The following is a 16241-nucleotide window of genomic DNA, read 5'->3' on the forward strand; positions in this document are numbered from 1 at the left end:
CAAAAGGTTGCAAAGTTCAAGGGGGCCAAATACTTTCGCAAGGCACTGTACATATAAGATGAGTAATGAAAATATATGAACATTATTAAAGCCACTAGTGTTCCATTTATTGAAGTGGCCAGATATTTGAAGTATATGTACATAGGCAGCAGCCTGTAATGTGCTAGTGATGGCTATAACAGTCTGATGGTCTTGCGATAGAAACTGTTTTTCAGTCTCTCGGTCCCAGTTTTGATGCACCTGTATGATAGCGAGGTGAACAGGCAGTGGCTCGGGTGGTTGTTGTCCTTTATGGTCTTTTTGGCCTTCCTGTGACATCACTTTTGAAACGTACAGCGGCAGAATTCAGAACATGGGTCATTCTTACCTGTACACCAAGTCAGAACCGTTCGTTAAATAAAGGGGGCATTTAAGCAGACAATGAAGCTCTTACAATATTCGATGATTACATTTCTCTAAAACAGGTTATAGGTTACATTTGCACCACCAAGTCTGAATAGTAGATGAAATTAAGAGAAATATACCAAATCTTTCAGGTGAGGCACATGGGATACTAACATCTTACTACACAACATACATTTAGTATTACTTTCTTAACTACAGTATACATATCTCCCTGGCATATTACATAATTTATGCAGCTGCATACAATACATTTTGGACTCACCTTGTTGTGCTGTGCTCACTTGAACAGGAAGGTGGTGCTGCAGTCCTTCGTGGGCAAATGTTGTCATCAAAATCTGGCATTCTTTGGATTCATGGGAACTCGGAAAAAAACAAGGTTGAATCATGATGACGTCATTAATCTTCAGGTTGTAGTTCTAGAAAGAGGCCAGATGTACAATTCCGAGGTTGACTCATTTATTCCCGATTTGTCCAGTTGACTTGAACTCACTGAAGTCAAGTTTTCGTAGTTCCGAGTTAACAGTTGTTTTGAGCGCTGCACAAGTCATGCATCATTGACAGCATGGCCAATTTTGAATGTTCATCATTAACCCCTTAATCCCAGATTTGGGACCACACATCCCCTTCACTGAATAGCAGGATAGTGATTGCTTTGCAATGACTGGAATATAGCTATTAAAGTATGCAGCTTAACTGATGTTGTTTCTGTATCAACAGACAGTACACTTTCATGTTTTAGATTTTCCATTGACATAGATACAGTTTATTGGGACACATATATCCTGTTATTACAGAAGCCCCTCATTCATTCAAGACATTGACCATGTGACTATTCCAGTCTGAGTTTTGTACTAAAATGGATTCTATCACAAAGCTGTTTTGTTAAAAAAAGAAAGAAGAAAAAAAAGACATTGCATACATTCTTCGGAAGAAGCGCCATTAGTTTACTCTGTTACACTCAAATAAACACAATCTGTGGTGCAAATGTTGGTGCTGCTACATTATGTCAGTGAACGTTGATACAGGTTTATTCCATAGTTCAGTGCAGTGTTTTATTTATTATTCACAGCAGACACAAGTCAGTTTACTATTCATGAGCTGGACAGTTCCTTTGCAGAAGACGTCAGTTTCTTGCAGTCAGAACCACTGACGTCACTAAACTGCCCAAGGCCACCACCAGAGCACCAAGCAGGAACTTCCATGAAATTCCCTGAAACACCAAGTGACGCAATGTCAAAAAACAGTCATGTTTTTTTCCTACTTGCGAACTGAATTCAACTGAAACATTTCACTCAGGGAAAGTTCTCAGTGGCTTACAGGTGGCTTCTTGTTAGGAGTCAGAAATGGGGCAATATTGTCTCCAAGGAGCTGGGCAGGTTTGGCTTGCCACTTCTGGGTGTTTTTGCCTCCTGATTGCCTTTTCACTAGCTTTGACAGCTCAACATGGATGGCCTGGGAAGGGAAAGAGACAGACTGTAGTCACTTACCTTTACCCTCAATGTGAAACTAAATTCACATGTTTCAGGTGTGTACTCATAAAGGACAATCTTATACAATACAATTGAGTATTTTAGCAGTGAACTATGCTAGGTGGATTGTCATTGAGAATGAGGTTGTAGTATAGGAGTTGACCAGTAGATGGTAGCATAGATCATATTAAATGCAACAATCTCAGTCCAAGTCATAGTTGGACTTGATCAGCTTGAATTAGATCCCCTAATGTTGACATTCTTGACACTCGCATTTTGTTTATCTTTCTAGCATAAAATGTAATTGTCAACCAATATTATACAACAAATATATGGCAGTTTCTTGTTAAGCCCTCATCAAAGTTGTCTTTTTAAATACATATTTTTATTATTTAATTTTCCTTGTTTCAGGTCAACATCACACACTAATTGTATATATGTAGATATAAGGTAACATAAAACAGTAACACACACAAAAAACAAGATTTAAACATTCACTTTCAGTTCTCTGCTCTCTTACAATCTTCCATTACCCTTAACAATCTTTCTTTTCATTCAACCTGGAGTCAGCTTTCATTACATGACTTTATTAATTTGACTGGTGTGTGTGGCTGTAGTATATCAAAGAGTTCAGTTGTATCAACAGAAGACCCGTAGACTCACAGCCTTTTTTATATGAACACTTCTCAGGGTATCTGCGAGATTAGGGTGAAGAGATAGTTAAAAGGGTCACATAATATATAGGGTCTCCTTCCTTGTTCCTAAATATAGCACACATTTTCTCCTGTGGCAGCACTTTAAAGATCTCACAGTAACACTGATTTATTGTGGGTGGCATGTCTTTTATCCAGTTAAGGAGAATGCATTTGCGGGCCATAAAGAGTTAAGGAGATTGAGCTGTGCTAAGGTAAGGTAAGTGAGGACCTGTTTCCGACGACACCCAGTACAAATAGCCATGAGTCCATTCTTATAGGACATCTGAACATGCCATCCAGCTCCATTTCTGCATTTTCCCAGAAATCTTCCCATGTGGACATGGGTGTCATTTTCCTGCCTACACATACAGCAGGTATCAGAGAATTCTGCATTCATTTTTATTACATTTCATGGGAGTCCTATGAACCCTTTGCATATTCGTATATTGCATCTCTTGCACCTTGTTGCAGGTGAACAGTCTGCTTGCCTTGAGCATAGCCTTTGTACAGTTTTGGATTTCTGAGCCTTTTCCCAGCTCCGTTTCTCATACCTTAGTCAGGGTACTTGAGCTACTTGCAACATTTGTGTCTTTCAGCTTTCTACAAGAGATTGTCAACTGGGGTTCATATTGGGTTCTGGGGGGGAACACCATCTTAGATTCAATAAAATGTCTTACTTGCAGATAGCCAAAGAATTGTCTGTGTGGTACAGAAAATGTTTGTTGGATTTCCTGAAACGATAGCAATGGCTCAAAGTTGTCTTGTGTTTTGTAGTGTACTTAGTTTCACATTTCTTTTTATTTGGTAGGATCTCGGTAGCCTAATCGTCATTGTTCATTCTAGTGTTACTGAAATTACAGTACTGGTTAGATTTGATTTATAGGACTTAAATTAATGATGAGATTTGATGACAAAGCTCTGGTCAAACAAAAGATTGTTGTTCTTTCTTATCAAGATGATTGATTGATAATAATGGAATATTTCTGGTAGTAGGCAGTGTCGATAGTGCAAAAAGGCTTTTATATGTCATTTGGATTCCCAATGTTTCTGCTTTTCAATTCCTTACCGACTCAGCTAAATGAGGTCTCTGGGGGTAAAGATTGTTTTATCCACCATCAAGGCAAGGGTGTAATTACCAAGGCAGCAGATATTTTAGTTTAGTCTAGACAACAGTGTCTCACCACCACCAGTGCACACTTCAGGTCAAGCCAAATAGGGCGATGGCCACAGAAAAGCACATTCAGAGCATGGTTTAAAAACAAAAAACAAACACACAACACTCAGAATTATATAATTATTTTTGGGGGGGCATAATGATATTATTAACTAACTGTAGGCCCTCATTGCAACTTTAATCCTAATGGAAGACTTAAAGGTGTTACATTAATGAAAATGTTGATTTGCTTTATTAGTGTGACATCAGTGTTTCCAGACAGCTCTAATCTTTGTGGCTGAGTAGAGAATTTTGCAGACAGCAATAGGAGCAAGACAGAACAGGTCTTCACTGTGGCTATAGAACTAACACAACACAATGATCCTTGCAAAGTGTCTGGGCTCTAGTACCTTTGGTTGACTTTTCTTTGCTAAACGATATTGTGCCCATGAGCAAAATCTGAGGTGAGTTTTCAGTCTGCAGTTTTTTCTGGTAATGGAAAAACATTTAATTCCACATGTTCTAGTCTAAACCAATACAGAGGCTAAATCCACCATAATTGTTTTTGAAGCACACACCCATTATACATTTTGGTGGAATTTTCCATGACTGGGTCTTCATATTCTCAGATTCTTAGCTTTTGTCAAGTCAACATGCTGTGTGACAAAGTATAGTGACAACTGGGAATGTAGTTTCCAATTCAAGTTCACTACTTTAAGTGCTGTAAAATACAACACAAACCGATGCCCAACAGCTTCTTTTTTGGCATTACTTTGACTTTGGCAGTATTGGGCTATAGTACATACTATAGCCCAATAACGCTGTTAACTAAGGGTGAACTGTGAGTCACACACTATTCCAGACATGATTTAAGAACTTGTTGAGTATTGTACTGTATCATTTTATTTCCATCACATCTCTTGCCTAGTGTCAGCTGTCTTTTTGATTGGGAAATAATTTCAGGGACCTGTAGTGGACATGGATCCTTGATCTGTTTGTGGGGGGGTTGGATTTCACTAGCAGGCTAGGGTGAGGTGGAGGTGGTGAGAACCTAGAGATAGAAAGACTATCTCACCTTGGTGGACGGCTCCAGTTTCAGAGCCTTCTTCAGTATCTCCATGGCCTCCCCGTATTCGCTCTTGTCTGACAGAAGCTGCAAACAGATTGCAATATCTCTGAACAGCTAAATCAACATCATCCTTCAGTAGTATACTGTACATGTTTCAGTTGTACATGTTGATTTGCAGTAAATCTTTGCACTCATCTAAAATATCTGAATAGGGTTATGTAACAGAATTATTCATGCACCCAGGCACTGTAGACTAATGACAGTGGATTGAAGGTGAGGTAATGTGATGTTAGTGTGTCCCTCACCTTTCCCGTTCTGAAGAGGGCTTTGACATTTTGTGGGTCCAGGGACAAAACATCCCGACTGGTGTGTAGTGCATCGTCGTACTGCTCCAGTTTCAGCTGAGCTGCTGCCAGGTTGTTGAGACACTTCACCCGGTAGTCCTGCACCTCCTCCCCCTCCTCCAGCACAGCACTTCCACCATCTAGGGGAAACAGGCCACACAGCCTCTCACACCTGGGCTATTGTTATGTATATGTATTGGGAGCCCCAGTCTTTCTAGGTTTCAGGGAGAATTATATACTTACAAAGGAACTGAACGGAGGAGAGACTGGGTATTTGATGTACTAAGGACATCTGTATGTTTGCTTGCCACTGTTATAAAAATCCACTGTTAAAGGCCTAGTGCAGTCAAAAACGTGATGGTCCTGTATTTTATATACACTGAGTATACCAAACATTAGAAACACCTTAGTATTGAGTTGCAAGCCCCCCTTTTGCCCTCAGAACAGCCTCAATTCGTCGGGCATGAACTCTACAAGGTATCAAATAATATGTTATTGGTCACATACACATATTTAGCATATATTATTGTGGGTGTAGTGAAATGCTTGAGAAAGCATACCACAGGGATCAAATCAAATCTCATTTCATTTATCACATGCAATGAATACAACAGGTGTCACCTTACGTGAAATGCATACTTACAAGCCCTTAACCAACAATGCAGTTTTAAGAAAAATAAGAGTGGAGAAAAAATATTTACCAGATAAACTAAAGTAAAAAATGAAACAGCTACAATAAAATAACAATAACAAGGCTACAGTTTTAGTCAGAAGTTTACATCCACTTAGGTTGGAGTCATTTAAACTCATTTTTCAACCACTCCACATATTTCTTGTTAACAAACTATAGTTTGGCAAGTTGGTTAGGACATTTACTTTGTGCATGACACAAGTTATTTTTCCAACAATTGTTTACAGACAGATTATTTAAAAAATAATTCACTGTATCACAATTCCAGTGGGTCAGAAGTTAACACACTAAGTTGACTGTGCCTTTAAACAGCTTGGAAAATGTCACCTTCTGATAGGCTAATTTACTTAATTGGAGTCAATTGGAGGTGTACCTGTGGATTATTTCAAGGACTACCTTCAAACTCAGTGCCTCTTTGCTTGACATCATGAGAAAATCAAAAGAAATCTGAAAGTCTGGTTCATCCTTGGGAGCAATTTCCAAATGCCCGAAGGTACCGCGTTCATCTGTACAAACAATAGTACGCAAGTATAAACACTATGGGACCACACAGCCGTCATACCGCTCAGGAAGGAGACACGTTCTGTCTCCTAGAGATGAACGTACTTTGGTGCGAAGTGCAAATCAATCCCAGAACAACAGCAAACGATCCTGTGAAGAGGCTGGAGGAAACAGGTACAAAAGTATCTTCATAGTAAAACGAGTCTTATGTCGACACAACCTGAAAGTCTGCTCTGCAAGGAAGAAACCACTGCTCAAAAACCGCCATAAAAATGCCACACTACGGTTTGCAACTGCACATGGGGACAAAGATTGTACTTTTTGGAGAAATGTCCTCTGGTCTGATGAAACAAAAATAGAACTGTTTGGCCATAATGACCATTGTTATGTTTGGAGGGAAAAGGGGACGCTTGCAAACCAAAGAACACCATCCCAACCGTGAAGCACGGGGGTGGCAGAATCATGCAATTTGGGGGTGCTTTGCTGCAGGAGGGACTGGTGCACTTCACAAAATAGATGGCATCATGAGGAAAGAAAATTATGTGGATATATTGAAGCAACATCTCAAGACATCAGTCAGGAAGTTAAAGCTTGGTCGCAAATGGGTCTTCCAAATGGACAATGACCCCAAGCATACTTCCAAAGTTGTGCCAAGATGGCTTAAGGACAACAAAGTCAAGGTATTGGAGTGGCCATCACAAGACCGGACCTCAATTCTATAGAAAATTTGTGGGCAGAACTGAAAACGCGTGTGCAAGCAAGAAGGCCTACAAACCTGACTCAGTTACACCAGCTCTGTCATGAGGAATGGGCAAACATTCACCCAACTTCTTGTGGGAAGCTTGTGGAAGGCTACACTAAACGTTTGACCCAAGTAAAACAATTTAAAGGCAATGCTACCAAATACTAATTGAGAGTATGTAAACTTCTGACCCACTGGGAATGTGATGAAAGAAATAAAAGCTGAAATAAATCATTCTCTCTACTATTATTCTGACATTTCACATTCTTAAAATAAAGTGGTGATCCTAAACGTCCTAAGACAGGGAATTTTTACTAGTATTACATTTCAGGAGTTTTTAAATGTATTTGGCTAAGGTATATGTAAACTTCCAACTTCAACTGTATATACAGGGGGTAATTGAGGTAATATGTCCATGTAGGTAGGGGTAAAGTGACTATGCATAGATAATAAACAGCGAGTAGCAGCAGTGTAAAAAATGTAGAATATTTTGAGGATCTGAGGACCCATGCTAAATCTTTTCAGTCTTCTGGGGGAGAATAGGTGTTGTTGTGCCCTCTTCACAACTGTCTTGGTGTTTTTGCACCATTATAGTTTGTTGGTGATGTGGACACCAAGGAACATGAAGCGGGTAGATGTGTTGTTGTCTACCCTTTTCACCTGGGGCGGCCCGTCAGGAAGTCCAGGATCCAGTTGCAGAGGGAGGTGTTTAGTCCCAGGGTGCTTAGCTTAGTGCTGAGCTTTAAAGTCTCTATAGTGTTGAATGCTGAGCTGTAGTCAATGAACAACATTCTCACGTAGGTGTTCCTTTTGTCCAGGTGGGAAAGGGCAGTGTTTGAGTGCAATAGAGATTGCGTCAACTGTGGATCTGTTGGGGCGGTATGCAAATTGCTGGCCCATGTTGACTCTAATACCTTCCACAGTTGTGTCAAGTTGGCTGGATGTCGTTTGGGTGGTATACCATTCTTGATAGACACAGGAAACTGTTGAGTGTGAAAAACCCAGCAGCGTTGCAGTTCTTGACACAAACCGGTGCACTTGACACCTACTACCATACCCCGTTCAAAGGCATTTCAATCTTTTGTCTTGCCCAATCACCCTCCGAATGACACACATATACACGATCTCAATTGTCTCAATGTTTAAAAATCCTTATTTAACCTGTCTCCTCCCCTTCATCTACATTGATTTGAAGTGGATTTAACAAGTGACATCAATAAGGGATCATAGCTTTCACCTGGATTCACCTGGTCAGTCTATGTCATGTTCTTAAACCTTTTGTGGTGTTCATGTTTTTGTTATTCACCCAATGTTCGCGGGTCTGGTGGACCCACAAAATCATAAGGGTTTTTAAAACAATACAGCCATAACAATTAATGTAAAAATACTTCAAACGTAGATGTTGACATATCAATTACAAGCAATATAGACAGCATACATGGTTAATATAGACAGCATACATGGTTAATATAGACAGCATACATGGTTAATATAGACAGCATACATGGTTAATATAGACAGCATACATGGTTAATATAGACAGCATACATGGTTAATATAGACAGCATACATGGTTAATATAGACAGCATACATGGTTAATATAGACAGCATACATGGTTAATATAGACAGCATACATGGTTAATATAGACAGCATACATGGTTAATATTTGCCATTTACCTCTGCTAGATCACATTTATCAATAAAAGCGCTATTTGTTTGTTTTCATAAAATGTGATTTTTGAAAACAAAATTAAATTATAATCAAGACATGGGTGGAGTAAATCATGTTTATCTTGAACAAATATAAATGAAACAAGGTTTTCATCACTATTGATGTTTATTGCTTTGAAGTGAACAAATTGCAAGGACAAATTTAAAGACAGTATTTTATGGAAATGATTCAACATTAACATTTTAAGGCCGGTCTACACACACCACATGAGGGACAGAGGTTTACTGTGTGTGTGTGTTCCAAATGTATTTCTTGCACTTGATGCATGTGTACTGTGTCTTCCTGTCCTTCTTGGGTCCACACACATCACACGCTTCTTCTTGTTGCTACCAGCTGCAATCTAGAATGATGAAAACACTTAGTTCAGGAATTGTACTAACATCTCACTCACTCACTCACATATATAGTTATAGCAGGCCAAGGTAGGAGAGTCGGACACACACAGGGAAGAACATCACTCACACATCCGGTATTGGAGTTGTTGGTTCTGTGGGTCGGGCGGATGGGGCACTAGCATCCTCCTGAATCCTCCTCACGATGGCTGCAGAAGCTGGGATCCTTGGGATATGTTGCCTCCTCTGGATTTGAGGTCTTACCAATGCCTTGCCAAGCTCCTCGAGAAAGAGCCATCTCCTCTGGAGATTCCCTCTCTTCCAATCTGGGTTCAGCGCCATCCAGATGACAAATGTGTTGTACTCTAATATGTCCAAGATGTTGGAGAATATCACAAGTGGCCAGCATAGGGTTCTTATTTGACATATGTAGCCAGTTACCAGCTTGTCTAAATTGTCCACACCTCCTTTTGTGGCATTGTGATCCATCATGATTTCTGTTTTTTTATGGTCCTGGCCACAGATTCTCCCATCCCTATGCAGCATACTCATGAGTACCACATTTTCTCCTTTCTTTGGCACATAGGACACTAGGTATGTGTGTAGGCAGTGAACACAAACTCTGAGGAATTCATATACCTGTTCTGTGTATTCAACAGCTGAGTTGGGAGCTATAGCTTGTTTTTTAGTACTGTTCTTACCATACTCAGCTTCCTCTTGAGGAGCTCCTGTCCCAGTTTGTGCAAAGTAAAAAAGTTATTGCATGTGATGTTGTGGACACAGAGTCCCTGTGTCACATCCAGGACAACCTGCATCCCTTGGTTATTTTCAGGGGCTCCTCCATCTGGCTTCCCTGTATACGCTTGCAAGTTCCACACATATGATAAAGCAGCATCACAGGCAGCCCAGATCTTGATTCCATATTTTAGATAGTATGTACTGCCTGAAGGGGCAGCGGCCTCTAAATGACATAAGCTGCTCATCAATAATAATGTTGGGCCAGGGTTGTAAAACTTGTCCCACACTGACCTGATTGCAGCTAGCTTGTCTCTCTGTGGAGAATCCTGGAAATTATGTGGAAGTTTTGTTGCACGGAAAAGTTATCTGCAAGTTCCTGCATCCCACAGAGATTCTGTGGATTCTCCATTGGATCTGAAAACACCAGCAAGGATAAGAACCCCAAAGTATGGATGTAAATGAGTTTGGTCCATCTCCTTCCATCTCTCTCCAAAAACATGCCTTCCCTCCAAATTAGTCCAGTCCAGAATGATTTTCTGGAAGGTGTCTGGGTTGAACAGTTCAGAAGAAGACTTTATGTCCTGCACATCTGTAACCGCCATCCGTGTCAGCCCTGGTTGCATCCTTGTCATATTGGCAGCCATGCGGGGTGGCTCATTCCTTGGGCAATTTCACCATTCAACCTCAGCCAGCCACCTTTCAATTTCACCATTTTTTGTAATTTAAAAAACATGTTTTTACCCCAATTATGTGGTATCCAATTGTTTTTTAGTAGCTACTATCTTGTCTCATCGCTACAACTCCTGTACGCTCTTGGGAGATGAAGGTTGAAAGTCATGTGTCCTCCAATACACAACCCAACCAAGCCGCACTGCTTCCTAACACAGCGCGCATCCAACCCGGAAGCCAGCCGCACCAATGTGTTGGATGAAACACCGTGCACCTGGCAACCTTGGTTAGCGCGCACTGCGCCCTGCACGCCACAGGAGTCGCTGGTGCGCGATGAGACAAGGACATCCCTTCGGCCAAGCCCTCCCTAACCCGGACGACGCTAGGCCAATTGTGCGTCGCCCCACGGACTTCCCGGTCGCGGCCGTTACGACAGAGCCTGGGTGCGAACCCAGAGTCTCTGGTGGCACAGCTGGCGCTGCAGTACAGCGCCCTTAACCACTGTGCCACCCGGGAGGCCCACAATTTTTTGACATTCATATTTTCTCCTCCTGCAGGCTGCTGTTGAGCTAGTTGCTGACGGGCTGGTCCTGAGGCTGGCTGATGTTCAATATCATCCTCTTCTTCCAACTCACTGTCAGACTCCGAATTGACAGAGACATGATCCACATATTCGGAAAATTCTTCATCTTCCAAAGTGGAAGACATTCCTTCCACAATAGCTTCCCTCTCTGCAAAAATTATTTCTAAGGCCCTCTGAGCAGTGATTATTTCTGCCTTACTGATTGTGGTAAGGAGCCACACATGCAAAGCTATTTATTTGTTGTGTCCCTCCCCCAATGTGCACCTGGCTGGGGTAGAGTGTAGGAAAATACAGCATTTCTTTTTTTTTTACAACGTGTCAAAATGATGTATTGTAATAACATTGTGCACCTTCCCGCAATACATTGTGTAGTTTCACACACTACAAAGGATAAAGAGTGCAAGAAAAGCGGGAGACAGGCAGGGAGACAGACCGGTTATTGGTGCTATGTTGAATCAGTAGGCCCAGGGAGGAGGAAGACCGAAGGTACATAGCAAACCTTGTTGTTTAATTTGTACTTGTTTTCACCTACACACACAATTTTCCACACTTGTATTACCCTCAGGCTCAGTGGACTCGAACAGCACATATGTAATATAAATCTGTAGGGTGGTGTACAAATGTAGGGTGGTGCACAAATGTGTTTTCATTGAGGCCAATGACTCTCAGGTTTAATAAATTATTCATTGTATAATTTTTCTTTCAGTAAACATTTGAAAATGGGTCCCACAGACCCGAACACCACACAGGGGTTAGTGTTTTGTGTACTCGGTGTATATGCCGACACTGTGAGTTTGGAATAATACTGTGGAAATGATGACAATGCTCTTTTAGTTTATGGGAGAGTGGGGTAAGTTGAACAACCCATTGTTTCTAGGAAATTATACAGACAATTAATTAATAATACAAAAATAATAATAATTGGACCTAATATTTAGGAAGAGGTTATCCTTTCTTGGAGTCTGAGAAACCTTATTGAAAAAGTGGTAAGCAAATAACATTTTGACCAAGTCAAATTCATTTGTTGTGTTATGAGATTTAAGAGATTTGTGTTTCATGATGCTTGTATCTAAACCAAAGTAGATATTTTTAAGATTGTTCTATAACTGATTTGGGTTCTCTAAACCTAGCATGAAAGTGCATTCTTGTAGCTGTGTGGGCTAATATAATAAAAAAATCTGGCTTGGTGTTGGCCACTTATCTCTGCCTTGGAAAAATGTCTGTTTTCTTGTCAAACCATATCGCATTTTGGAGCATAGGCTATACCACCTGTTTTCAAATCCATATGCTCATTTTTTATGCCTTTGACATTTGATTATTATTTTTTACTTTTTATTTAACAATTATTTAACTAGGCAAGTCAATAAAGAACTAATTATTCTGTACAATGACGGCCTACCATTAGTTTAAGATATTTGAGGGATTGTTGTTAGCAGAGCTATGTTAGGATCTAGATTAGGGGGATGGAGCAGCTATTCAAGGATTTACAGGATATTCTAGAGACAGACAAGGTTGATTCATCTCGCTTAGATTCCAGGAGTGTGGTTATGCCATTGTGTATTCACGTGTGAATGGTGACTAGAGACCTAAAACAGAGTGTTTTGATGCAAGTTTTATTTATGTTTTATTTATTTATCTGACAGAAACCATCCCAGCATGTGATCCTTTGCTTTACAAAAACACAATGCCTTATGCCAATACATCGTAGTGCAATGACTATCTGTGGTAATCCCAAGAGAAACGTGTATATATCTGTTGGGATATGCAGTGATAATTCTAATGCAGATATTCAATGATGGAGTTATATGCCATCTTTTGAATTTCTGAATATTCTTTAGCGTTATCTCATCCGGCAAATTCACAGTCTTGTTGCATCTAATATATTCATTGCTTATTAAGTGCTGAGGAAAATGTAACCATTGGCCCATCATCATTGATACATTTAGAGGCAGCCCATGCTCTTCTCCTCACTGACTCATTTCTGTCAAATGTCTCTCTTGGGTCCACCCTGCCTTTCCAGCAATTAAAATTATTAAGGACCTTGAATTAACATGAAAGTTTATTAGGTTTGATTACCATAAGAATTAACAATAACATTTCTCCTGACAGTCACCTCTGGTGGATGTGCCTCTGCATTACGATAGTATGATTAGTGCTGAGATGGACTAGCAGTAAGCCATGAGGAGACTATCATGCAATTGGGTGCTGGAAATGTGGAAGCTGTATTTTTCTGAAGTGTGCTAGTTATAAAACATCTGTTTACTGCTGTGCGCGTGTACATGTGGATGTAGCAGGATGCACGTGATGAAGGTAGGGATTACCTTTAGTGTGTGTAGTAAGGACATCCAGAGCCATCCAGTAGGCCCTGGTAGCCATGCTGTACTCCTCCCTCTGGAAATGGAAGTTCCCCCGCTCTCGTTTGTGGTTGCCGATGCGTATACGGTCAGACATGGGGAGAATCAGGGGGTCGGGCTTCTGTCTGATGTTCAGGAGTTGTAGCTGGTAGAGTAAGGGGGCCCAGGCTGGAATATCAGGCTCCCTGACAAAAAAACAAATACACACACACATAAACAAACCTTCAATCACACTCAGACTGGAGCAATGTGGAGAGCCTCAGACAATGGGCATTGTCTAAATATCTTTGATTGTCACACATCCTTGTGTGTAAATATGCTGGGTCAGTGCATGTAATAGCTCGTATGTTGACGTGCAAACATCACAAAAACATTTGTTCTGAAGTCATTCTCCACATGCCTTCATTTGCTAATATCACAACTAAGTTTTACGTTGTTTTGGTTACATCTTAATTGATTGGACTGCATATTGACCGGTGACTTCACCTGCAATATATATTAGTAGACACCCAATTTCTGCTATCTGGTCAATAGGGAACTGGTACTGTTAAAATGTGATATATTCCTGTCTTGTTGAAAAGTTAATGGTCATGCGCACATCCTTAAACAACTAAGGTGTTTGGCTAATAAAGGATACTTGAAAAAGAAGAGAGAGGTGTGCACACTGAATATGCTCCAGTTTGTCACCTTTAATGGACAACGTTTTGATCCTTCATGGATCTTCGTCAGGTCATATTGGATCGAAGTGTTGTCCAGTAAAGGTGGTCAATTTGGGAGCATATTCAGTGTGCGGGCCTCTCTTCTTTTTCATATTCCTGTCCATTCACACTCGTTTAGACAGCTGTTCTCTCCCAGGGCAGTGTTGCTACAGTGAATTAAAGTCTAATATGTAAGTCAACATGAGTACTTGGGTTTGTGAACTTGTGAGGGTATTCCAATCCCTCAAAACAGGCAAGAAATGTAATCTGGTCCACCTGTGAGTTACACCTGTGAGTTACTGATTGCTTCAGCTTACTCAAGATTCACTCAGAGGGAACGTTCATTTGGTTCTCCAGCTGATCATATGGTCCCTTTGACCCCATAGCACACAATAGAGTATAATCATTAACTGGGTAACGGCTCTGATTCCGATGTGTCCACACATGCATGACATGGGCTCTCTTAATTTGGTGATGTTTAGCAGAGGGAGCAGTAGGTTGAACTTAGTGGAACTTATTTTGGTGGAAAGCTCCACAATTTCCATACCATATGTGAACATCTAGAAGGTACAGTGCACAGCCCTTGCTTAATTATAGGACAAGTGGTAAACCCCCTCTCATTATTGTCCAGCATTCAATCTAAATACATAATTATCAGGTGCCATTCTGATTCATTAGCTTCCTAAGTATATCAAGGTCATACTGTATGCCAAAATAAATTAATAAAACTCACTTCACTTTAAAAAAACAATCATATTCGAAAATGCAGTTCTAAAAAGTATTGGTCTGAAACTAAGCCTGATACTGATAAGTCCAGTTGTCATTGTTGCAAGGGGATAGCACTGTGGTGTGTCAGATCATGAATTATTCAAACAGGTTGTGTCAATTACACAATGTATGTCTGTCTAACAGAATTAGTATAGCTCCAGTCACTGTGTGGCTGTATCAGGAGGTGGAATCGGGTTACCTTTTCACCTCTCCACCCAAGGGACAACATCCTGTGTTATGTGATGCAGGAGCATGTAGCAGATGAACTACAGTATGGCCTTGGAAACATGAGATAGATCCCTTTGCTTGGGACTGGAGGAAGTAGGGGCTTTGGATGAGTAGACAAAAAAAGAACTAGCTGTCACGTTCTGACCTTAGTTCCTTTATTATATATTTGTGTTAGTTTGGTCAGGGCGTGAGTTGGGGTGGGTAGTCTATGTTCTTTTGTCTATGTTGTATTTCTGTGTTTGGCCTGGTATGGTTCTCAATCAGAGGCAGCTGTTGATTGTTGTCTCTGATTGAGAATCTTAGGCAGCCTGTTTTCCCCATTTTGGTTGTGGGTGATTGTTTTCTGTTTGTGCGTATTCCTTACAGAACTGTTTTGTTTTCGTTCTCGCTCTTTATTATTTTTGTCATTACAGTGTTCAGTTTATTTTGTTTATTAAGATGAACACTTAACACGCTGCACCTTGGTCCTCTTCTCCTTCACCAGGCGAAAACCGGTAAACCGGTTTTCAGACTCCACCATTAGTGATGCTGACCCTTTTCAATGTGACTAGCTCGTAGATGGTGGAGGCTCCTCAGAGGAGGAAGTGGAGGACCATCCTCCTCATTGAATTTCATAAAAATAAAAATGGTAAAACATTAATAGATAAAACTATACTAAATATAATCACGTGACCAAATAATTGATTAAAACACACTATTTTGCAAAGAAGGTCTACTATAGCATCAACAGCACTCTGTAGGGTAGCACCATGGTGTAGCCGGAAGACAGCTAGTTTCCATCCTCCTCTGGGTACATTGGCTCATGTTTCTCAACCCCTTCCATAAACTTACACAGTAATTATGACAACTTCCGGAGGATGTCATCCAACCTATCAGAGCTTTTGCAGCATGAACTGACATGTTGCCACCCAATAAAAGGATCAGAGATTGAATCTAGTACTGAACGCATAAACTACAGCTAGCTGGCACTGCAGTGCATAAAATGTGGTGAGTAGCTGACCATAAGAGAGAAAAAGACAGAACAATTTTGATCAAATTTCTTTCTTTCAAAATGAAGAAGCAAGAGA

General features: G+C 40.6%; 1 protein-coding gene across 1 annotated transcript in view; it reads right to left on the reverse strand.

Annotated features, from left to right (window-relative positions):
• Positions 1-1054: 1054 nt before the first annotated feature.
• Positions 1055-16241, reverse strand: part of LOC118396747 (peptidyl-prolyl cis-trans isomerase FKBP8-like) — a 49209-nt gene continuing 34022 nt past the window's right edge. Inside the window, exons 4-8 of the mRNA XM_035791145.2 lie at positions 13448-13665; positions 5097-5275; positions 4798-4875; positions 1723-1857; positions 1055-1615 (exon numbers count right to left, since the gene is read on the reverse strand). Of these exons, the coding sequence (XP_035647038.1) occupies positions 1529-1615; positions 1723-1857; positions 4798-4875; positions 5097-5275; positions 13448-13665 (697 nt within the window). The 3' untranslated portion in view covers positions 1055-1528. The remainder of the gene's footprint in view (positions 1616-1722; positions 1858-4797; positions 4876-5096; positions 5276-13447; positions 13666-16241) is intronic.

The sequence above is a fragment of the Oncorhynchus keta genome, chromosome 17, assembly GCF_023373465.1.
Source record: "Oncorhynchus keta strain PuntledgeMale-10-30-2019 chromosome 17, Oket_V2, whole genome shotgun sequence".
Lineage (NCBI taxonomy): Eukaryota > Metazoa > Chordata > Actinopteri > Salmoniformes > Salmonidae > Oncorhynchus > Oncorhynchus keta.